The sequence below is a fragment of the Fringilla coelebs genome (assembly GCF_963513975.1).
Source record: "Fringilla coelebs genome assembly, chromosome: 37".
NCBI classification, from domain to species: Eukaryota; Metazoa; Chordata; class Aves; order Passeriformes; family Fringillidae; genus Fringilla; species Fringilla coelebs.
In genome coordinates, this window is record NC_140063.1 from 603119 (window position 1) to 626936 (window position 23818).

General features: G+C 61.2%; 3 protein-coding genes across 3 annotated transcripts in view; 2 read left to right on the top strand and 1 right to left on the bottom strand.

The window, feature by feature from the left end:
* PPP1R13L (protein phosphatase 1 regulatory subunit 13 like) overlaps nt 1-11063 on the top strand; it is a gene marked incomplete at its 5' end in the record, with an annotated part of 14699 nt that extends 3636 nt beyond the window's left edge. Inside the window, 8 exons of the mRNA XM_084224407.1 lie at nt 77-525; nt 1904-2005; nt 2987-3022; nt 3600-3733; nt 5594-5760; nt 8577-8596; nt 9119-9298; nt 10952-11063. Of these exons, the coding sequence (XP_084080533.1) occupies nt 77-525; nt 1904-2005; nt 2987-3022; nt 3600-3733; nt 5594-5760; nt 8577-8596; nt 9119-9298; nt 10952-10990 (1127 nt within the window). The 3' untranslated portion in view covers nt 10991-11063. The remainder of the gene's footprint in view (nt 1-76; nt 526-1903; nt 2006-2986; nt 3023-3599; nt 3734-5593; nt 5761-8576; nt 8597-9118; nt 9299-10951) is intronic.
* A 3411-nt stretch (nt 11064-14474) lies between these two features.
* On the bottom strand, nt 14475-19026 carry SNRPD2 (small nuclear ribonucleoprotein D2 polypeptide). The gene is made up of 3 exons (XM_084224440.1): nt 18979-19026; nt 16742-16921; nt 14475-15033 (listed from the first exon to the last, which is right to left on the bottom strand). Coding segments are annotated over exons 1-3 (357 nt in total). The 5' UTR covers nt 18981-19026; the 3' UTR covers nt 14475-14858.
* A 4619-nt stretch (nt 19027-23645) lies between these two features.
* Nucleotides 23646-23818, top strand: part of DMPK (DM1 protein kinase) — a gene marked incomplete at its 5' end in the record, with an annotated part of 73842 nt that continues 73669 nt past the window's right edge. Inside the window, one exon of the mRNA XM_084224408.1 lies at nt 23646-23801. Coding sequence (XP_084080534.1) covers nt 23646-23801 — 156 coding nt within the window. The remainder of the gene's footprint in view (nt 23802-23818) is intronic.

Sequence of the window (23818 nt, forward strand, 5' to 3'; positions counted from 1 at the left end):
ATGCTCTCCCTCTCACTCCCCTCTCCCCCTCCCCAATTCCATGCCCTCCCCCTCACTCCCCTCTCCCCCTCCCCAGCTCCCACCCGCCCCGCGCCCCCCGACCCTCCCGAGGCCGAGGCGGAGCTGGAGCGGCTCCTGCGCTGCTCGGACCCGGAGGGATCCCCGGAGGGACCCCCGGAGGGACCCCCGGAGGGACCCCCGGCCCGGCCGCTGAGCCCGACGCGGCTGCAGCCGCTGCTGCCGCCCGAGGCCCGCCGGGTGCCCGAGTTCCAGGAGGTGGCCCGGGTGCTGGCGGAGATGCCGCGGCCGCTCAAGCGCCGGGGCTCGATGGAGCAGAGCCCCGGGCCCGCCGCCGCCCCGGCGCGCACCCGCCACTACCGGCAGCTGATCCCGCGCCTGCTGCACCGCCCCGGCGCGGCGGCGACACCGGCGGAGGGCGGCGCGGAGGTGGCGCTGCCACTGTCGCCTCCTCCTCCTCCTCCTCCTCCTCCTCCTCCTCCTCCCGCCGTGGAGAGTTCGCCGCCGGTGGCACCGGCGGTGGCGGCGCCCGGGGGCGCGGGGCAGGTGCCGGTGAGTGGGGACGGGCGGGGTGTGGCGCGGGGGTGTTGTCACTTTGGGACCCTCCCCCGGTGTCACTGTCCCTCTGAGACCCCCCCCCGAGGTGTCCCTGTCACTTTGGGACCCTCCCCCGGTGTCACTGTCACTTGGAGACCCCCCCGAGGTGTCCCTGTCACTTTGGGACCCTCCCCCGGTGTCACTGTCCCTCTGAGACCCCCCCCGAGGTGTCCCTGTCACTCTGGGACCCTCCCCCGGTGTCCCTGTCCCTCTGAGACCCCCCCCGAGGTGTCCCTGTCACTCTGGGACCCTCCCCCGGTGTCACTGTCCCTCTGAGACCCCCGAGGTGTCCCTGTCACTCTGGGACCCTCCCCCGGTGTCACGGTCACTTGGAGACCCCCCCGAGGTGTCCCTGTCCCTCTGGGACCCCCCGGTCCTTGTCCCTTGGAGTCCCCCGAGGTGTCCCTGTCACTTTGGGACCCTCCCCGGTGTCACTGTCACTCTGAGACCCCCGAGGTGTCCCTGTCACTCTGGGACCCCCCCCCCCCCAGTGTCCCTGTCCCTCTGGGACCCCCCCCCCCCAGTGTCCCTGTCCCTCTGGGACCCTCCCCCAGTGTCACTATCACTTGGAGACCCCCCTCAGTGTCCCTGTCCCTCTGGGATCCCCGAGGTGTCCCTGTCCCTCTGCGACCCTCCCCCAGTGTCCCTGTCCCTTACAGACCCTCCCCCAGTGTCCCTGTCCCTCTGGGACCCCCCGGTCCTTGTCACTCTGAGTCCCCCGAGGTGTCCCTGTCCCCTGGAATGCCCCGGGGGTGTCCTCTGTGTCCCCCAATGTCCCCGGGGTGGCGTCCCCAATGTCCAAGGTGATGTCCCCGAGGTTCGGGTGATGTCCCCAAGGTCCAGGTGGTGTCCCCGAGGTCCGGGGCTGTCCCCCGAGGTGTCCCTGTCCCCTGGAATGCCCCGGGGGTGTCCTCTGTGTCCCCCAATGTCCCCGGGGTGGCGTCCCCAATGTCCAAGGTGATGTCCCCAAGGTCCAGGTGATGTCCCCAAGGTCCAGGTGGTGTCCCCGAGGTCCGGGGCTGTCCCGGGGTGATGTCCCCGAGGTCTGGGTGATGTCCCCGAGGTCCGGGGCTGTCCGGGTGCTGTCCCCAGTGTCCGAGGTGATGTCCCCCAGGTCCGGGGCTGTCCCGGGTTGGTGTCCCCGAGGTCCGGGGCTGTCCCGGGTTGGTGTCCCCGAGGTCCAGGTGATGTCCCCGAGGTCCGGGGCTGTCCCGGGTTGGTGTCCCCGAGGTCCGGGGCTGTCCGGGTGCTGTCCCCAGTGTCCGAGCTGATGTCCCCGGTGTGGCAGGAGCTGCGCTCGGCCCTGCGCGACCCCTCCTCGCCGCGGCGCCGCCCCGGGGCGCGGGTGCGGCTGAACCCGCTGGTGCTGCTGCTGGACGCCGCCCTGACCGGGGAGCTGGACGTGGTGCAGCAGGCGGTGGCCGAGGTGACACCGGGGGGACAGTGGGGACACCGGGGACAGGGGACACCGGGGGTGGCAGTGGGAGCTTGACGTGGTGCAGCAGGCGGTGGCAGAGGTGACACCGGGGGGACAATGGGGACACTGGGGGGACAGGGGACACCAGGGGGGCAGTGGTGACACTGGGGAGGGCAGGGGGAGCTGGACGTGGTGCAGCAGGCGGTGGCCGAGGTGACACCGGGGACAGGGGACACTGGGGACATCGGGGACACCGGGGGGGCAGGGGGGACACTGGGGTGGGAGCTGGACGTGGTGCAGCAGGTGGTGGCCGAGGTGACACCGGGGGGACAATGGGGACACCGGGGGGACAGGAGACACTGGGGAGGCAGTGGGGACACCGGGGGGGGCAGGGGGAGCTGGACGTGGTGCAGCAGGCGGTGGCCGAGGTGACACCGGGGGGACACCGGGGACACCGGGGGGGCAGTGGGGACACCGGGGGGGCAGTGGGGACACCGGGGGGGCAGGGGGAGCTGGACGTGGTGCAGCAGGCGGTGGCCGAGGTGACACCGGGGGGACACCGGGGACACCGGGGGGGCAGTGGGGACACCGGGGGGGCAGTGGGGACACCGGGAGGGCAGGGAGAGCTGGGCGTGGTGCAGCAGGCGGTGGCAGAGGTGACACCGGGGGGACAATGGGGACACCGGGGGGGGCAGGGGGAGCTGGACGTGGTGCAGCAGGCGGTGGCCGAGGTGACACCGGGGGGACAATGGGGACACCAGGGGGCAGTGGGGACACCGGGGACACCGGGGGGGCAGGGAGGGCAGGGGGAGCTGGACGTGGTGCAGCAGGTGGTGGCCGAGGTGACGCCGGGGGGACAATGGGACACCGGGGGGGGAGCTGGACGTGGTGCAGCAGGCGGTGGCCAAGGTGACACTGGGGACAGGGGACACTGGGGACACTGGGGGGGGGCAGGGGGAGCTGGACGTGGTGCAGCAGGCGGTGGCCGAGGTGACACCGGGGGGACAATGGGGACAAGGGGTTGGGGACAGGTAGGGACAGTTGGGACAAGGGCTTGGGGACAGTGGGGACATCAGGGGTGTCCCTGGGGTGTCCCTGGGGGTGTCCCGGGTGGCAGTGAGGGGACAGGTGGGGAGAGGGGGTTGGGGACAGCGGGGCTGGGTGACAGCAGGGACATCAGGGGTGTCCCCGGGGGTGTCCCTGGGTGGCAGTGAGGGGACAGGGGTTGGGGACAGCGGGGCTGGGTGACAGCAGGGACATTGCGGGTGGCCCTGGGGTGTCCCGGGGGTGTCCCCTGGGGGTGTCCTGGGTGGCAGTGAGGGGACAGGTGGGGACAGGGTGACAGCAGGGACGTCAGGGGTGTCCCGGGGGTGTCCCGGGGGTGTCCCCTGGGTGTCCCGGGTGGCAGTGAGGGGACAGGTGGGGGCTGGGTGACAGCAGGGACATCGGGGTGTCCCGGGGGTGTGCCGGGGGTGTCCCAGGGGTGTCCCAGGGGTGTCCCGGGGGTGTCCCCGGGGTGTCCCGCGGTGTCCCCGGTGGCAGTGAGGGGACAGGCCGCTGTCCCCAGCTGAACGACCCCAGCCAGCCCAACGACGAGGGCATCACGGCGCTGCACAACGCCATCTGCGGCGCCAACTACGCCATCGTGGAGTTCCTGATCGCCAGCGGCGCCAACGTCAACTCCCCCGACAGCCACGGGTGGTGAGAGACCGGGGACATGGGGACATTGGGGACAATGGGGACAATGGGGACATGGGGACATCGAGGGGACAATGGGGGGACATGGGGACATGGGGACAGTGTGGGGACATGGGGACATCGAGGGGACATGGGGACAATGGGGACAGTGGGGACAGTGTGGGGGACGAGTCCCCGACAGCCACGGATGGTGAGACAGAGGGGACATGGGGACATCGAGGGGACATGGGGACATGGGGACAATGGGGGGACATGGGGACAATGGGGACATGAGGACATCGAGGGGACATGGGGACAATGGGGACAGTGGGGGGGACGAGACCCCGACAGCCACGGATGGTGAGAGACCAGGGGACATGGGGACAGGGGGACATGGGGACAATGGGGGGACATGGGAACATCGAGGGGACATCGAGGGGACATGGGGACATGGGGACATGGGGGGACATGGGGACAATGTGGGGGACATAGGGACATGGGGACATCGAGGGGACATGGGGACAATGGGAGGACATGGGGACATGGGGGGACACGGGGGGACAGGACCCCGACAGCCACGGCTGGTGAGACAGCGGGGACAGTGGGGACATGGGGACATGGGGACAATGGGGACATGGGGACAATGGGGACAATAGGGACAATGCAGGGGACACGGGGGGACAGGACCCTGACAGCCACGGCTGGTGAGACAGCGGGGACAGTGGGGACAATGGGGACATGGGGACAATGGGGACAATGGGGACATGGGGACATGGGGACATGGGGACATGGGGACATGGGGACAATGGGGACATGGGGACATGGGGACATGGGGACATCGAGGGGACAATGGGGACCATGGGGACATGGGGACAATGGGGGGACAGGACCCCGACAGCCACGGCTGGTGCGACACCGCGGGGGGGCAGACTTGGAGGATGGGACTTGAGGTGGTCCCCAACTTTTGGGGTGCCCCCCTGATTTGGGGGTGCCCGGTCTGTCAGGACCCCCCTGCACTGCGCGGCCTCGTGCAACGACACCGGCGTGTCCCCAAAAAACCCCAAACCCTCGGGGACCCCAAACCCCCCAAACCCTCGGGGACCCCAAAACCCCCCAAACCCTCGGTGACCCCAAAACTCCCAAACCCTCGGGGACCCCAAACCCCCCAAACCCTCGGGGACCCCAAAACCCCCAAACCCTCGGGGACCCTAAACCTCCTGAACACCCCCAAACCCTCGGGGACCCTAAACCTCCTGAACACCCCCAAACCCTCAGTGACCCCAAAACCCTCGGTGACCCCAAAACCCCCAGTGCTCCCCAAACCCTCGGTGACCCCAAACCCCCCAAACCCTCGGTGACCCCAAACCCCCCAAACCCTCGGTGACCCCAAAACCCCCACACCCTTCCTTCCCCTCCAACGAGCCATAGCACGGCGACACCCCTGGGGGATCCCCCCCACTTTTGGGGTGCCCCCCTGACTTTTTGGGGGTCCCTGTTCTGTCAGGACCCCCCTGCACTGCGCGGCCTCGTGCAACGACACCGGCGTGTCCCCAATAAACCCCAAACCCTCGGGGACCCCAAAACCCCCTGAACACCCCCAAACCCTCGGGGACCCCAAACCTCCTGAACACCCCCAAACCCTCGGGGACCCCAAAACCCTCGGTGACCCCAAAACGCCCAAACCCTCAGTGACCCCAAAACCCCCTGAACACCCCCAAACCCTCGGTGACCCCAAAACCCTCGGTGACCCCAAACCCCCACACCCTTCCCTCCCTACCAACGAGCCATAACCAGAACCCAACCCCAAAGCACGGCGACACCCCTGGGGGATCCCCCCAACTTTTGGGGTGCCCCCCTGACTTTTGGGGGTGCCCGGTCTGGCAGGACCCCCCTGCACTGCGCGGCCTCGTGCAACGACACCGGCGTGTGCGTGGCCCTGGTGCGGCACGGCGCCGCCATCTTCGCCACCACGGCCAGCGACGGCAGCCTGGCGGTGGAGAAATGCGACCCGTACCGCGAGGGCTACGCCGACTGCTCCAGCTACCTCACTGGTCTGTACTGGGAGGGACTGGGAGGGACTGGGAGGGACTGGGAGGTTCAGGGTTTATGGGGTTTATGGGGTTTATGGTGCGACCCGTACCGCGAGGGCTACGCCGACTGCTCCAGCTACCTCACTGGTCTGTACTGGGAGGGACTGGTTTGTACTGGGAGGGGCTGGGAGCACTGGGAGGGACTGGGAGGTTCAGGGTTTATGGGGTTTATGGTGCGACCCGTACCGCGAGGGCTATGCCGACTGCTCCAGCTACCTCACTGGTCTGTACTGGGAGCACTGGGAGGGACTGGGAGGGACTGGGGGGGACTGGGAGGGACTGGGGGGGACTGGGAGGGACTGGGAGGGACTGGGAGGTTCAGGGTTTATGGGGTTTGTGGGGTTTATGGTGCGACCCGTACCGCGAGGGCTACGCCGACTGCTCCAGCTACCTCACTGGTCTGTACTGGGAGGGACTGGGAGGGACTGGGAGGGACTGGGAGCACTGGGAGGGACTGGGAGGGTCAGGGGATGTGGGGGTATGGGGTTATGGGGGTACTGGGATTGGGGTTTATGGGGTTTATGGTGCGACCCGTACCGCGAGGGCTACGCCGACTGCTCCAGCTACCTCACTGGTCTGTACTGGGAGGGACTGGGAGGGACTGGGAGGGTCAGGGGATGTGGGGGTATGGGGTTATGGGGGTACTGGGATTGGGGTTTATGGGGGTTTGTGGGGTTCATGGTGCGACCCGTACCGCGAGGGCTACGCCGACTGCTCCAGCTACCTCACTGGTCTGTACTGGGAGCACTGGGAGGGACTGGGAGGGACTGGGAGGGGCTGGGAGGGACTGGGAGGGACTGGGGATGTGGGGGATTGGGGTTATGGGGGTACTGGGATTGGGGTTATGAGGGTTTATGGGGTTTGTGGTGCAATCCGTACCGCGAGGGCTACGCCGACTGCTCCAGCTACCTCACTGGTCTGTACTGGGAGGGACTGGGAGGGGCTGGGAGGGACTGGGAGGGTCAGGGGATGTGGGGGATTGGGGGTTATCGGGGTACCGGGGGTTCATGGTGCGATCCGTACCGCGAGGGCTACGCCGACTGCTCCAGCTACCTCACTGGTCTGTACTGGTTTGTACTGGTTTGTACTGGGAGGGGCTGGGAGGGACTGGGGGAGACTGGGAGGTTCAGGGTTTATGGGGTTTATGGGGTTATGGGGGTACTGGGATTGGGGTTTATGGGGTTTATGGTGCGACCCATACCGCGAGGGCTACGCCGACTGCTCCAGCTACCTCACTGGTCTGTACTGGGAGGGACTGGGAGGGACTGGGAGGGGCTGGGAGGGACTGGGAGGGACTGGGGGTGTGGGGTTATGGGGGTTTATGGGGTTCATGGTGCGACCCGTACCGCGAGGGCTACGCCGACTGCTCCAGCTACCTCACTGGTCTGTACTGGGAGGGACTGGGAGCACTGGGAGCACTGGGAGGGACTGGGAGGTTCAGGGTTTATGGGGTTTGTGGGGTTTATGGTGCGACCCGAACCGCAAGGGCTACGCCGACTGCTCCAGCTACCTCACTGGTCTGTACTGGGAGGGACTGGGAGGGACTGGGAGGGACTGGGGGGAGCTGGGAGGGACTGGGGGGAACTGGGGATGTGGGGTTATGGGGTTTATGGGGTTCATGGTGCGACCCGTACCGCGAGGGCTACGCCGACTGCTCCAGCTACCTCACTGGTCTGTACTGGTTTGTACTGGTTTGTACTGGGAGGGACTGGGAGGGACTGGGAGGGACTGGGGGCTTTGGGGATTTTTGGGGATATTTGAGGTTTCTGTTGATGTTTTTGGGTACGGGGCGGTTCCTGGATTTCAGGATGATTTTGGGGTGACATTTTGGGTTCCGGGGTGTCCCCGCAGAGGTGGAGCAGGGCATGGGCGTGCTGAACAGCGGGGATTTGGGGATATTTTGGGATATTTGCTGATATTTGGGATTATTTCGGGTCTCTATGGATGTTTTTGGGTACAGGGTGGTCTGGGGGTCTCGGGGCAGTTTTGGGGTGACTCTCTGGGTTTTGGGGTGACTCTCTGGGTTTTGGGGTGACTCTCTGGGTTCCGGGGTGTCCCCGCAGAGGTGGAGCAGGGCATGGGCGTGCTGAACAGCGCCGTGGTGTGGGGTGTGGATTTTTGGGGACATTTGGGATTATTTCGGGTCTCTATGGATGTTTTTGGGTACGGGGCGGTTCCCGGGTCTCGGGGCAGTTTTGGGGTGACTCTCTGTGTTTTGGGGTGACTCTGTGTGTTCCGGGATGTCCCCGCAGAGGTGGAGCAGGGCATGGGCGTGCTGAACAGCGCCGTGGTGTGGGGTGGGGATTTTTGGGGATTTTTGCCGATATTTGGGGATTTTGGGGTCTCTATGGATGTTTTTGGGTACGGGGTGGTCTGGGGGTCTCGGGGCAGTTTTGGGGTGACTCTGTGGGTTTTGGGGTGACTCTCTGGGTTTCGGGGTGTCCCCGCAGAGGTGGAGCAGGGCATGGGCGTGCTGAACAGCGCCGTGGTGTTGGGTGTGGATTTTTGGGGATATTTGGGTTCCTGTTGACGTTTTTGGGTACGAGGTGGTCCGGGGGTCTCAGGGCAGTTTTGGGGTGACATTTTGGGTTTCGGGGTGTCCCCGCAGAGGTGGAGCAGGGCATGGGCGTGCTGAACAGCGCCGTGGTGTGGGGTGGGGATTTTTGGGGATATTTGGGATTATTTCGGGTCTCTATGCATGTTTTTGGGTACGGGGCGGTTCCTGGATTTCAGGATGGTTTTGGGGTGACTCTCTCGGTTTTGGGGTGTCCCCACAGAGGTGGAGCAGGGCATGGGCGTGCTGAACAGCGGCATGGTGTGGGGTGGGGATTTTTGGGGTCTCTATGGATGTTTTTGGGTACGGGGTGGTCTGGGGGTGTCGGGGCAGTTTTGGGGTGACATTTTGGGTTTCGGGGTGTCCCCGCAGAGGTGGAGCAGGGCATGGGCGTGCTGAACAGCGCCGTGGTGTGGGGATTTGGGAAGATTTGGGGATATTTGCCGATATTTGGGGATTTTTGGGATTATTTTGGGTCTCTATGGATGTTTTTGGGTACGGGGTGGTCTGGGGGTCTCAGGACAGTTTTGGGGTGGCATTTTGGGTTTTGGGGTGACTCTCTCGGTTTCGGGGTGTCCCCGCAGAGGTGGAGCAGGGCATGGGCGTGCTGAACAGCGCCGTGGTGTGGGGATTTCGGAAGATTTGGGGATTTTCGGGTCTCTATGGATGTTTTTGGTTACAGGGTGGTCTGGGGGTGTCGGGGCAGTTTTGGGGTGACTCTCTGGGTTTCGGGGTGTCCCCGCAGAGGTGGAGCAGGGCATGGGCGTGCTGAACAGCGGCGTGGTGTACGCGCTCTGGGATTACAGCGCCGAGTTCGGGGACGAGCTCTCGTTCCGCGAGGGCGAGCCGGTGACCGTGCTGCGCCGCCAGCCCCCCGAGGAGCTCGACTGGTGGTGGGGGTCCCTCTACGGCCACGAGGGATACGTGCCCCGCAACTACTTCGGGGTGAGGGGGGCTGGGGGGCACCTGAGGGGGGAGGGGTGTTTGGGGAGGGGTCCTGTAGGGGTTAGATCCACTGGGGAGGGGTCCTGTAGGGGTTAAAGGGTTTGGGGAGGGGTCCTATAGGGGTTAAAGGGTTTGGGGAGGGGTCTTAGGGGGGATAAATCCATTGGGGAGGGGTCCTATAGGGCATAAAGGGTTTGGGGAGGGGTCCTATAGGGGATAAATCCACTGGGGAGGGGTCTTGGAGGGGATAAAGGGTTTGGGGAGGGGTCTTAGAGGGGATAAAGGGTTTGGGGAGGGGTCTTAGAGGGGATAAAGGGTTTGGGGAGGGGTCTTAGAGGGGATAAATCCATTGGGGAGGGGTCCTGTAGGGGATAAATCCATTGGGGGAGGGGTCTTGGAGGGGATAAATCCATTGGGGAAGGGTCCTGGAGGGGATAAATTCATTGGGGAGGGGTCTTGGAGGGGATAAATCCACTGGGGAGGGGTCCTATAGGGGATAAAGGGTTTGGGGAGGGGTCCTATAGGGAATAAATCCACTGGGGAGGGGTCTTAGGGGAGATAAATCCACTGGGGAGGGGTCTTGGAGGGGTTAAATTCATCGGGGAGGGGTCCTATAGGGGATAAAGGGTTTGGGGAGGGGTCCTAAAGGGCATAAAGGATTTGGGGAGGGGTCTAAGGGGGGATAAATCCACTGGGGAGGGGTCCTGTAGGGGATAAAGGGTTTGGGGAGGGGTCTTAGAGGGGATAAATCCATTGGGGAGGGGTCCTATAGGGCATAAAGGGTTTGGGGAGGGGTCCTGTAGAGGATAAATCCACTGGGGAGGGGTCTTGGAGGGGATAAATCCATTGGGGAGGGGTCCCAAAGGGCATAAAGGGTTTGGGGAGGGGTCCTAAAGGGGATAAAGGATTTGGGGAGGGGTCCTATAGAGGATAAATCCACTGGGGAGGGGTCCTGTAGGGGATAAAGGGTTTGGGAAGGGGTCTAAGGGGGGATAAATCCACTGGGGAGGGGTCTTAGAGGGGATAAATCCACTGGGGAGGGGTCTTAAAGGGCATAAAGGGTTTGGGGAGGGGTCCTATAGGGCATAAAGGGTTTGGGGAGGGGTCCTAAAGGGGATAAAGGGTTTGGGGAGGGGTCCTATAGGGGATAAAGGGTTTGGGGAAGGGTCCTGTAGGGGATAAAGGATTTGGGGAAGGGTCCTAAAGGGCATAAAGGGTTTGGGGAGGGGTCCTAGGGGGGATAAATCCATTGGGGAGGGGTCCCACAGGATCGTTTGGGGAGGGCCTTTTATTTTTTGGGGTTAAATTTTGTTTTTTAGGGTCGGGTTTTATTTTTTGGGATTTGCGGTTTTGGGGTTTTTTTGGGGTGGGGGTTTTATTTTTGGGGTGGGGGGTTATTTTGGGGATGGGGGTTTATTTTTGGGGTGGGGGTTTATTTTTTAGGGTAAAATTTCATTTTTTGGGGTGGGGGTTTATTTTTGGGGTGGGGGTTTATTTTTTAGGATAAGATTTCATTTTTTGGGGTGGGGGTTTACTTTTTAGGGTAAAATTTCATTTTTTGGGGTGAGGGTTTATTTTTGGGTGAGGATTTATTTTTTAGGGTAAAATTTCATTTTTTGGGGTGGGGGTCTCACCTCCCCTTCCCCCCCCCAGCTCTTCCCCAGGGTCCGGCCACAGAAGAAGAAAATCTGAGGGGGGGTCCCGGCCCCTCCCCCCCCCCCCAAATCGGGACACGCCCCCTTTGTCACCCCTCCCCCCCCCTCCCCGTGGTGCCCCCCCTCCCCTTTTTTTTCCTTTTTTTGGGATTTTTTGGGAATAAAAACCTTTGGATGATCTTGGGGGGTGTTTTTGGGTCATTTTTTTGGGGAGGGGGTGACAAATTTGGGGGGGAGGGGACACACGAGGTGACATCGGTACCAAAGCAGAATTTATTGATGGGGACAGCCCCAAAATCCCACCCTAAAAAAAACCTCAAAACTCCCCCAAAATACCCTCAAAATCCTCCAAAAAAAACCCAAAATCTTCCAGAAATTCTCCAAAATCCTTCCTCAAAATCCTCCCCAAAAAAACCTCCAAAATCCTTCTGAAAAACCCCAAAATGCCCCAAAATCCTTCCTCAAAATCCTCCAAAAAAAACCAAAATCCTTCCCCAAAATCCTTCCAAAAAACCCCAAAATCCTCCTCAAAATCCTCCAAAAAAACCCCAAAATCTTCCAGAAATTCTCCAAAATCCTTCCTCAAAATCCCCCCCAAAAAAACCTCGAAATCCTTCTGAAAAACCCCAAAATCCCCCCAAATCCTTCCTCAAAATCCTCCAAAAAACCCCATAATCCTTCTGAAAAACCCCAAAATCCTCTAAAAAAACCCCTAAAATCCTCCAAAAAACCCCAAAATCCTTCCCCAAAATCCCCCCCCAAAAAAACCTCCAAAATCCTTCTGAAAAACCCCAAAATGCCCCAAAATCCTTCCCTAAAATCCTCAAAAAAAACCCAAAATCCTTCCCCAAAATCCCCCCCAAAAAATCCCAAAATCCTTCCGAAAAACCCCAAAATCCTTCCCCAAAATCCCCCCCAAAATCTTTCTGAAAAACCCCAAAATCCTCCCCAAAATCCTCCAAAAAAAAACCCCAAAATCTTCCAGAAATTCTCCAAAATCCTTCCCCAAAATCCCCCCAAAAAAACCTCCAAAATCCTTCTGAAAAACCCCAAAATCCCCCCAAAATCCTTCCCTAAAATCCTCCAAAAAACCCCATAATCCTTCTGAAAAACCCCAAAATCCTCTAAAAAAACCCCTAAAATCCTCCAAAAAACCCCAAAATCCTTCCCCAAAATCCCCCCAAAAAACCCCAAAATCTTTCCAAAAAACCCCAAAATCCTTCCGAAAATCCTCCAAAAAACCCCAAAATCCTCCCCCAAAAACACCCCAAAATCCTTCCCCAAAAAACCCCAAATTCTTCCCAAAAATCCCCCCCAAAACCTGGCCGGGAATGAGGGGGGATCCTGGGTGGATTTGGGATGGTTCCGGAAGGTTCCAGAAGGTTCTGGAAGGTTCCAGGGGGATCTGGGAAGGTTCCGGAAGGTTCCTGGGTGGTTCCAGAAGGTTCCAGGGGGATCTGGGAAGGTTCCGGAAGCTTCTGGGATGGTTCCGGAAGGTTCCAGGGTGGTTCCGGAAGGTTCCGGGGTGAATCTGGGAAGGTTCTGGAAGGTTCTGGGGTGGTTCTGGAAGGTTCTGGGGTGGATCTGGGAAGGTTCTGGAAGGTTCCGAGGATCGTTCCCTACTTGCCGGTGTTCGGGGGGGTTGCGCAGGACCGCCATGGCGGAGTCGCTCTGGGATGGTTCCGGAAGGTTCTGGAAGGTTCTGGGGTGGTTCTGGAAGGTTCTGGGGTGGATCTGGGAAGGTTCCGGAAGGTTCTGAGGATCGTTCCCTACTTGCCGGTGTTCGGGGGGGTTGTGCAGGACCGCCATGGCGGAGTCGCTCTGGGATGGTTCCGGAAGGTTCTGGGGTGGTTCTGGAAGGTTCCGGGGGGATCTGGGAAGGTTCCGGGGTGGTTCTGGAAGGTTCCAGTGGGATCTGGGAGGGTTCTGGGATGGTTCTAGAAGGTTCCAGCCCCTATTTCCCAGCGATCAGGGGGTTCCTGAGCACCACGATGACGGAGTCGCTCTGGGATGGTTCTAGAAGGTTCTGGGGTGTTTCTGGAGGTTTCTAGAAGGTTCCATCCCCTATTTCCCAGCGATCAGGGGGTTCCTGAGCACCACGATGACGGAGTCGCTCTGGGATTGTTCTGGAAGGTTCTGGAGGGTTCTGAGGTGGTTCTGGAGGTTTCTAGAAGGTTCCATCCCCTATTTCCTGGTGATCAGGGGGTTCCTGAGCACCACGATGACGGAGTCGCTCTGGGATGGCTCTGGAAGGTTCCAGAAGGTTCTGGGGTGGTTCTGGAGGGTTCTGGAAGGTTCCAGCCCCTATTTCCTGGCAATCAGGGATTTCTAGAAGGTTCTGGGATGGTTCTGGATGGTTCTGGAAGGTTCCAGGCCCTCTTTCCCGGCAATCAGGGGGTTCTTGAGCACCACGATGACCGAGTCGCTCTGGGATGGTTCTAGAAGGTTCTGGGGTGGCTCTGGAGGATTCTGGGATGGTTCTGGAGGGTTCTGGGGTGGTTCTGGATGTTTCTAGAAGGTTCCAGCCCCTATTTCCCGGTGATGAGGGGGTTCCAGAAGGTTCTGGAAGGTTCCATCCCCTATTTCCCGGCGATGAGGGGGTTCCGGAAGGTTCTGGGGTGGTTCTGGAGGGTTCTGGAAGGTTCCATCCCCTATTTCCCGGCGATCAGGGGGTTCCTGAGCACCACGATGACCGAGTTGCTCTGGGGTGGTTCTGGGGTGGTTTTGGAGGTTTCTAGAAGGTTCCAGCCCCTATTTCCCAGCGATAAGGGGGCTCCGGAAGGTTCTGGGACGGTTCTGGAGGGTTCTAGAAGGTTCTGGAGGGTTCAGGAAGGTTCTGGAAGGTTCCAGGCCCTCTTTCCCGGCAATCAGGGGGTTCCTGAGCACCACGATGACGGAGTGGCTCTGGGGTGGTTCTGGAGGATTCTGGGATGGTTCTGGAAGGTTCCAGCCGCTATTTCCCGGCGATCAGGGGGTTCCAGAAGGTTCAGGAAGGTTCCATCCCCTATTTCCCGGCGATGAGGGGGTTCCTGAGCACCACGATGACCGAGTCGCTCTGGGATGGTTCTGGAAGGTTCCAGAAGGTTCTGGGGTGGTTCTGGAGGATTCGGGAGGGTTCTGGAAGGTTCCATCCCCTATTTCCCGGCGATCAGGGGGTTCCAGAAGGTTCTGGGGTGGTTCTGGAGGTTTCTGGGATGGTTCTGGAAGGTTCCATCCCCTATTTCCCGGCGATCAGGGGGTTCCAGAAGGTTCTAGAAGGTTCCATCCCCTATTTCCCGGCGATCAGGGGGTTCCTGAGCACCACGATGACGGAGTGGCTCTGGGATGGTTCCGGAAGGTTCTGGGGTGGTTTTGGAGGTTTCTAGAAGGTTCCATCCCCTATTTCCCAGCGATCAGGGGGTTCCGGAAGGTTCTGGGGTGGTTCTGGAGGGTTCTGGAAGGTTCCATCCCCTATTTCCTGGCGATCAGGGGGTTCCTGAGCACCACGATGACCAAGTCGCTCTGGGATGGTTCTAGAAGGTTCTGGGGTGGTTCTGGAGGGTTCTGGGGTGGTTCTGGAGGGTTCTGGAAGGTTCCATCCCCTATTTCCTGGCTATCAGGGGGTTCCTGAGCACCACGATGACCGAGTCGCTCTGGGGTGGTTCTGGAAGGTTCTGGGGTGGTTCTGGAGGGTTCTGGGGTGGTTCTGGAGGGTTCTGGAAGGTTCCATCCCCTATTTCCTGGCTATCAGGGGGTTCCTGAGCACCACGATGACCGAGTCGCTCTGGGGTGGTTCTGGAAGGTTCTGGGGTGGTTCTGGAAGGTTCTGAGATGGCTCTGGAGGATTCTGGGATGGTTCTGGAAGGTTCCAGCCGCTATTTCCCGGCGATCAGGGGGTTCCAGAAGGTTCTGGAAGGTTCCATCCCCTATTTCCCGGCGATGAGGGGGTTCCTGAGCACCACGATGACGGAGTCGCCGCGCAGGAACATCTTGGAGATGTACCTGTCCTTGTTGACGGGCTTGGATTTCTTCTTGCCCTTGCCGCTCTTGGGCACCTCCGTCCACATCTCCTTGACGTTCTCCAGCACCATGTTACAGTGCCTGCCGGGTTTGGGGGGAAAAACGGGGATTTTGGGAAAAAAAATGGGGATTTTAGGGGAAAAAATGGGGATTTTAGGGGAAAAAATGGGGATTTTAGGGGAAAAAATGGGGATTTTGGGCAGAAAAATGGGGATTTAGGGGGAAAAATGGGGATTTGAGGGGGAAAATGGGGATTTTGGGGGGGAAATGGGGGTTTTAGGGGAAAAAATGGGGATTTTAGGGGGAAAAAATGGGGATTTTGGGGGGAAAAATGGGGATTTTGGGGGAAAAAATGGGGATTTTAGGGGGGAAAAATGGGGATATTAGGGGGAAAATGGGGATTTTTGGGGGGTAAAATGGGGATTTTAGGGGGAAAAATGGGGATTTTAGGGGAAAAATGGGGATTTTAGGGGGGGAAATGGGGATTTTAGGGGGAAAATGGGGGTTTTAGGGGGGAAAATGGGGATTTTAGGGGGGAAAAATGGGGATTTTAGGGGGAAAAATGGGGATTTTAGGGGGAAAAATGGGGATTTGGGGGGGGGAAATGGGGATTTTGGGGGGAAAATGGGGATTTTGGGGGAAAAAATGGGGATTTTAGGGGGAAAAATGGGGATTTTGGGGGGAAAATGGGGATATCAGGGGGAAAAATGGGGATTTTAGGGGGGAAAATGGGGATTTTGGGGGGGGGAAATGGGGGTTTTGGGAAAAAATGGGGATTTTAGGGGAAAAAAGGGGGATTTTAGGGGAAAAAATGGGGATTTTAGGGGAAAAAATGGAAATTTTAGGGGGAAAATGGGGATTTGAAGGGGAAAAATGGGGATTTTAGGGGTCAGGAAATGGAGTTTTGGGGGAAAAACCCAGGTGACACTTTGGGGACCGAGGTGATACCTTGGGGACACTTTGGGGACATTGAAAACCTCAGAGATAAATCTGTTGAAGGCCCAGGGGAACCCATGAGAACTGAGACCACCATGGGGACACCGTGGGGACACCATGGGGACACCGATCTGACCCTGGTGACACCTTGGGGACCCTGGTGACACCTTGGGGACACGGAGGACACACCTGTCGAAGGCCTTGACGTGGCCCAGGGGAGCCCTTGAGGCCACTGAGCTGAACCTGGGAGAACTGAGCCCACCATGGGGACACTGAGGACACCATGGGGACACCATGGAGCCCTTGGGGACACTTTGGGGACCTTGGGGACATTAGGGACAGACCTGTCCATGACCCAGGGGAGCCCTTGAGGCCACTGAGCTGAACATGGGAGAACTGAGCCCACCATGAGCACACCATGGGGACACCATGGGGACACCGTGGGGACACTGATCTGCCCCTGGTGACACCTTGGGGACTCTGGTGACACCTTGGGGACCCTGGTGACACCTTGGGGACACTTTGGGGACATTGAAAACCTCAGAGATAAATCTGTTGAAGGCCCAGGGGAACCCATGAGAACTGAGACCACCATGGGGACACCGTGGGGACACTGATCTGACCCTGGTGACACCTTGGGGATTCAGGTGACACCTTGGGGACACGGAGGACACACCTGTCGAAGGCCTTGACGTGGCCCAGGGGAGCCCTTGAGGCCACTGAGCTGAACTTGGGAGACCTGAGAGCACCATGGGGACACCATGGGGACACTGATCTGACCCAGGTGACACCTTGGGGACCCAGGTGACACCTTGGGGACCCCGGTGACACCTTGGGGACACGGAGGACACACCTGTCGAAGGCCTTGACGCGGCCCAGCAGCTTCTTGTTGTTGCGGCAGTTGATGAGCACCTGGGTGTTGTTCTTGACGCTCTGCGTCAGCACCGACAGCGGGCCCGTGTTGAACTCCTCCTCCTCGCGCTTCTGCAGCTCCTCGGGCGTCATCTCGCTCTTGGGCTTGTTCAGCAGGCTCCTGGGGACACCAGGGGGACGTTGGGGACACCACTGGGACACCAGGGACATGGTGGGGACACTGGGATACCGTGGGGACATCATGGAAATCAGGGGACATGGGGACATGGAGGTCGTTCTCTGGGGTCATCTCGCTCTTGGGCTGGGTCAGCAGCTTCTGGGGACACCAGGGGGACGTTGGGGACATCATGGACATCATTGGGGACACCATTGGGACATCAGGGACATTGTGGGGACACTGGGATACCATGGGGACACCATGGAAATCAGGGGACATGGGGACATGGAGGTCGTTCTCGGGGGTCACTCGCTCTTGGGCTGGGTCAGCAGCTTCTGGGGACACCAGGGGGACGTTGGGGACACCACTGGGACATCAGGGACATCGTGGGGACATCAGGGAAACAAGGGGGACATGGGGACACAGGGACATGGATGTCGTTCTTGGGGGTCATCTCGCTCTTGGGCTGGGTCAGCAGCTCCTGGGGACACCATTGGGACGTTGGGGACACCATGGGGACATCAGGGACATCGTGGGGACATCAGGGACATTGTGGGGACGTCAGGGGAACAAGGGGACACAGGGACATGAGGGTCGTTCTTGGGGGTCATCTCGCTCTTGGGCTGGGTCAGCAGCTCCTGGGGACACCGGGGGACGTTGGGGACACCAGGGGGACATTAGGGACACCACTGGGACATCAGGGACATTGTGGGGACATCAGGGGAACAAGGGGACATGGGGACACAGGGACATGAGGGTCGTTCTCGGGGGTCACTCGCTCTTGGGCTGGGTCAGCAGCTCCTGGGGACACCAGGGGGACGTTGGGGACAGCGTGGGGACAGCGTGGGGACACCTGGATCCTGCGGACAGGGAGGCGACAGGACAGGGCAGGACAGGTTTGGGGACATGGGGACAGGGATGGGGACAGGTTTGGGGACACCAGGACAGGGATGGGGACAGGTTTGGGGACACGGGGACAGGTTTGGGGACACGGGGACAGGTCTGGGGACACGGGAGAAGTTTGGGGAACACCAGGACAGGGATGGGGACAGGTTTGGGGACACGGGGACAGGGATGGGGACACTGGGACAGGTCTGGGGACACCAGGACAGAGATGGGGACACCGGGACTGGTTTGGGGACAGCGGGACAGGGATGGGGACACGGGAAAACTTTGGGGAACACCAGGACAGAGATAGGGACAGGTTTGGGGACACGGGGACAGGGATGGGGACAGGTTTGGGGACATCGGGACAGGGATGGGGACACTGAGACAGGGATGGGGACAGGGATGGGGACAGGTTTGGGGACACGGGGACAGGGATGGGGACAGGTTTGGGGACAGTTTTGGGGACACCAGGACAGGTTTGAGGATGCTGGGACAGGTCTGGGGACACCAGGACCAGTTTGGGGACAGGTTTGGGGACACTGGGACAGGTTTGAGGACACTGGGACAGGTCTGGGGACACCAGGACCGGTTTGGGGACACCGGGACAGAGATGGGGACAGGTCTGGGGACATGGGACAGGGATGGGGACAGGTTTGGGGACATGGGGACACGTTTGGGGACACCAGGACATGTTTGGGGACAGGCCTGGGGACACCGGGACAGGTTTGGGGACACCGGGACCGGTTTGAGGACACCGGGACAGAGATGGGGACAGGGATGGGGACATAGGACAGGGATGGGGACAGGTTTGGGGACACCGGAACACGTTTGGGGACAGGTTTGGGGACACCGGGACAGGTTTGGGCACACCGGGACACGTTTGGGGACACCGGGACCGGTTTGGGGACACCGGGACACCTTTGGGGACACCGGGACACCTTTGGGGACACTGGGACACCTTTGGGAACACCGGCGGGGCCAGCACGGCCTCCAAACCAGGCCCAGGCCCGGCCCCGTTCCGCATCCCCCCCGTTCCGCCTCTCCCCGGCTCCCCCCGCTCTCCCTCCGCTCCCTGCCCCTCCCCGTTGCGGTTTCCCCCCGGTTTTTCCCGGTTTTTTCCCGTTTTTTCCCGTTTTTCCCGGTTTTTGCCCCGTTTTCCCCGCCGCTCTCACATGGCTGCCGCTCTGCCGCTCCCGCCGCTCCCGCCGCGCTTCCGGGGCACGGCCTGGGCGGAGCCACTTCCGGGTCGCCGCGGGCCCGGCGGCCAATGGGAGGGCGAGGTGGGCGTGGCCATAACTCAATGGGCGTGGCCTTGACGAGGGGCGGGGTCTCAGGAGAGTTTGGGGGTCCCGGGGGGAATTTGGGGAACCCGGGGGGGGATTTGGGGGTCCCAGAGGGGAATTTGGGAGAATTTTGGGGAATTTTGGAGTCCCAGAGGGGAATTTGGGGAAATCCGGGGGGAATTTTGGGGGTCCCAGAGGGGAATTTGGGGGAACTTAGGGGGGTTTTGGGGTCCCAGATGGGAATTTGGGGTAACTTAGGGGGGTTTTGGGGTCCCAGAGGGGAATTTGGGGATCCCAGGGGAGTTTGGGGATATTTGGGGGGTCCCAGAGGGGATTTTGGGGGTCCCAGGAGGATTTGGGGATATTTGGGGGGTCCCAGAGGGGATTTTGGGGGTCCCAGGGGGATTTGGGGATATTTGGGGGGTCCCAGAGGGGATTTTGGGGGTCCCAGGAGGATTTGGGGATATTTGGGGGGTCCCAGAGGGGATTTTGGGGGTCCCAGGAGGATTTGGGGATATTTGGGGGGTCCCAGAGGGGATTTTGGGGGTCCCACAGGGGAATTTGGGGATATTTGGGGGGTCCCAGAGGGGATTTTGGGGGTCCCAGGGGGGAATTTGGGGATATTTGGGGGGTCCCAGGGGAATTTGGGGATATTTGGAGGTCCCAGAGGGGATTTTGGGGGTCCCAGGGGGATTTGGGGATATTTGGGGGGTCCCAGAGGGGATTTTAGGGATCCCAGGGGAATTTGGGGCTATTTGGGGGTCCCAGAGGGGATTTTGGGGATATTTGGGGATATTTGGGGGGTCCCAGAGGGGATTTTGGGGGTCCCAGGAGGATTTGGGGATATTTGGGGATATTTGGGGGGTCCCAGAGGGGATTTTGGGGGTCCCAGGGGGATTTGGGGATATTTGGGGGTCCCAGAGGGGATTTTGGGAATCCCAAGGGGATTTGGGGATATTTGTGGGGATTTTGGGGGTCCCGGAGCCGATTTGGGGAGGGGTCGCGGGCTCAGGGTAAATTCGGGGGGGGCTCAAAGGGAATTTTGGGGGTCGCGGGGGGCGTGGCCGGCGTTTTGTGGGCGTGGCCTCAGGGCCGGTAGTGACACGTGCCGAAGGGGGCGTGGCCAACGAGACGAGCGGGACAATTCGTTATCGAGTGGTGGGCGTGGTCTGTGCGGGGGCGCGGTCGTGTCCAGGTGAGGGGGTGTGGTCGGCATCAGACCACGCCCACAACGAGGTGTAGACCCAAGGGGCGTGGTCGACATAGTAGGCGTGGTCTATAATGAGGGCTTTTTTAAAATGGGCGTGGTCTTGAAGAAGGCGTGTGGCTATTTCACGGAGGGGGCGTGACCGTGAAGGGCGTGGCGGTGTGGGCGTGGCTTATTTAGAATGGGCGTGGCATTCTTTAAAGGGGCGTGTGCACAAGGGGGCGTGTCCCGCTGGGGGTATTTTTGGGGAGGGGGCGTGTCCCGCAGGGGGGTGTGTGAGTGAGGGGCGTGTCCCGACGGGGGCGTGGCCTGCCGGAGGGGGCGTGTCCGAGGAGGGGGCGTGTCCGAGGAGGGGGCTCGGCGCGGTGGGTGCGGAGGGCGCGGCAGCGGCGGCCATGGACGGGCGGCCCGGGCCGAGGTACGGGGGGGGCGCGGGGCTTTTGGGGAGGGGTCCCGGGGCTCAGACCCCCGGGGGGGGTCCTGGAGGGGTCACCGGCCACGGGGGGGTCCCGGTAAGGCGACCCCCGGGGGGGCGGGGTCCGGGAACGCGACCCCCGGGAGGGGCGGGGTCCGGCCCCGGGGTGGGGGTCCCGCGGTTGGGACCCTCGGGGGGGGCGGGGCTCGGTTTGGGGAGGGGTCCCGGGGCTGGAATTGCTGGGGGGGGGTCCCGGAGCGGCCACCGGGGGGGTGGGGTCCGGTTTGGGACCCTCGGAGGGGGCGGGGCTCGGTTTGGGGGGCGTCCAGGGAATGGGAACCTCGGGGGGGGCGGGGTCCGGTTGATTTGGGGGGGGTCCCGGGACCCCCGGAAAGGGCGGGATCGGTCCCGGGGGGGGTCCCGGGATGGGACCCTCGGGGGGGGCGGGGTCCGGTTGATTTGGGGGGGGTCCCGGGACCCCCGGAAAGGGCGGGATCGGTCCCGGGGGGGGTCCCGGTGCTGGGACCCTCGGGGGGGGGCGGGGTCCGGTTGATTTGGGGGGGTCCCGGAGCAGGAATTGGGGGGAGGGGGCGGCGGGATCCGCCCCCCTTTGGGTGTCCCAGCACCGGGACCCCCGGGGGGGGCGGGACCGGGAATTGGGGGGGGGGTCCCGGGGTCGGTTTGGGGGTCCCGGGGGGTCGGGACCGGCCCCTAAAACGGGGGCTGCTCCTGGGGGGGGGCTCGGGAGGAGTTTGGGGACTTTTGGGGGACTTTGGGGACTTTTGGGGACTTTTGGGGACTTTGGGGACTTTTGGGGATTTTGGGGACTTTGGGAGGGTCCCAGATCGGGGCGGGACCCCCGAATTGGGGGGGGGGGGGTCCCACGTGGCGCCCGGGGGGGCTCAGGGACCCCCAAAAGTTTGTGCCCGGCACTGGTCCCAGTTTGCGCCCTGTACTGGTCCCAGTTTGTACCGTGTGCTGGTCCCAGTTAATGACCGGTACTGGTCCCAGTTTGCATTGTGCACTGGTCCCAGTTTGTACCCTGTACTGGTCCCAGTTTGCGCCCTGTACTGGTCCCAGTTTGTACCCTGTACTGGTCCCAGTTAGCGACCAGTTCTGGTCCCAGTTTGTACCATGTGCTGGTCCCAGTTAGTGACCGGTACTGGTCCCAGTTTGTACCATGTGCTGGTCCCAGTTAGTGACCGGTACTGGTCCCAGTTTGTACCATGTGCTGGTCCCAGTTAGCAACTGGTGCTGGTCCCAGTTTGTACCGTGTACTAGTCCCAGTCTGTGCCCTGTACCGGTCCCAGTTAGCGACTGGTACTGGTCTCAGTTTGTGCCCTGTACTGGTCCCAGTTTGTACCGTGTGCTGGTCCCAGTTAGTGACCAGTGCTGGTCCCAGTTAGCAACTGGTGCTGGTCCCAGTTTGCGCCCTGTACTGGTCCCAGTTTGTACCGTGTGCTGGTCCCAGTTAGTACCGTGTGCTGGTCCCAGTTTGTACTGTGTACTGGTCCCAGTCTGTGCCCTGTACTGGTCCCAGTTTGCACTCTGCACTGGTCCCAGTTAGTGACCGGTACTGGTCCCAGTTTGCGCCCGGTTCTGGTCCCAGTTTGTACTGTGTACTGGTCCCAGTTTGCGCCCTGCACTGGTCCCAGTTTGCGCTCTGTACTGGTCCCAGTTTGTGCCCTGTACTGGTCCCAGTTTGCGCCCTGCGCTGGTCCCAGTTTGTGCCCTGTACTGGTCCCAGTTTGCGCCCGGTTCTGGTCCCAGTTTGTACCATGTACTGGTCCCAGTCTGTGCCCTGCACTGGTCCCAGTTTGTGACCAGTACTGATCCCAGTTTGTACCATGCACTGGTCCCAGTTAGTGCCTGGTGCTGGTTCCAGTTTGTACCGTGTACTGGTCCCAGTTTGTGCCCTGTACTGGTCCCAGTTTGTGCTGTGTACTGGTCCCAGTTAGCGACCGGTTCTGGTCCCAGTTTGTACCATGTACTGGTCCCAGTTTGCGCCCTGCACTGGTCCCAGTTTGTGCCCTGTACTGGTCCCAGTTAGCGACCGGTTCTGGTCCCAGTTTGCACCGTGTGCTGGTCCCAGTCTGTGCCCTGCACTGGTCCCAGTTAGCACCGGGTAGTGGTCCCAGTTAGTGCCCTGCACTGGTCCCAGTTTGTGCCCTGTACTGGTCCCAGTTAGAGCCTGGTACTGGTCCCAGTCAGAGCCCGGTTCTGGTCCCAGTTTGCACCCCATACTGGTCCCAGTTTGCGCCCTGTACTGGTCCCAGTTTGCATTGTGCACTGGTCCCAGTTTGTGCCTTGTACTGATCCCAGTTTGCGCCCTGCACTGGTCCCAGTTTGTACTGTGTACTGGTCCCAGTTTGCGCCCTGTACTGGTCCCAGTTTGCGCCCTGCACTGGTCCCAGTTTGTGCCCTGTACTGGTCCCAGTTAGCGACCGGTTCTGGTCCCAGTTTGCACCGTGTGCTGGTCCCAGTCTGTGCCCTGCACTGGTCCCAGTTTGTGCCCTGTACTGGTGCCAGTTGGTCCCAGTTTGCGCCCTGTACTGGTCCCAGTTTGTGCCCGGTTCTGGTCCCAGTTTGTGCCCTGCACTGGTCCCAGTTTGTACCGTGCACTGGTCCCAGTTTGCTCCCTGTACTGGTCCCAGTTTGTGCCTTATACTGGTGCCAGTTGGTCCCAGTTTGTGCCCTGCACTGGTCCCAGTTTGTACCGTGCACTGGTCCCAGTTTGCTCCCTGTACTGGTCCCAGTTTGTACCGTGTACTGGTCCCAGTTTGCTCCCTGTACTGGTCCCAATTTGTGCCTTATACTGGTGCCAGTTGGTCCCAGTTTGCGCCCTGCACTGGTCCCAGTCCCATCCCGCTGCTGCTCCCAGTCCCAATCCTCCCTTTCACGCCCCCTCATTTGCATAAATCACCATGCATTTGCATGGCCACGCCCCCCTCGGGGCCCCCGAGCTCCCCCGGCCGCGGCCCCCCGGGCTCGGAGCCAGGAACAGGAACGGGAACGGGAACAGGGAACGGGAACAGCCCGTCCCGGGCGCGGCACGTGCGCGGCCCCACGGCACGGAAAAAACTCGGGAGAGTGGGAAAATGGGGGGA

Coding starts and splice junctions, on each gene's coding strand:
- SNRPD2 (XM_084224440.1), bottom strand. Junction 15,034..16,741: donor CGCGTCAAGGCCTTCGACAG/GTGTGTCCTCCG, acceptor CAAACCCGGCAG/GCACTGTAACATGGTGCTGG.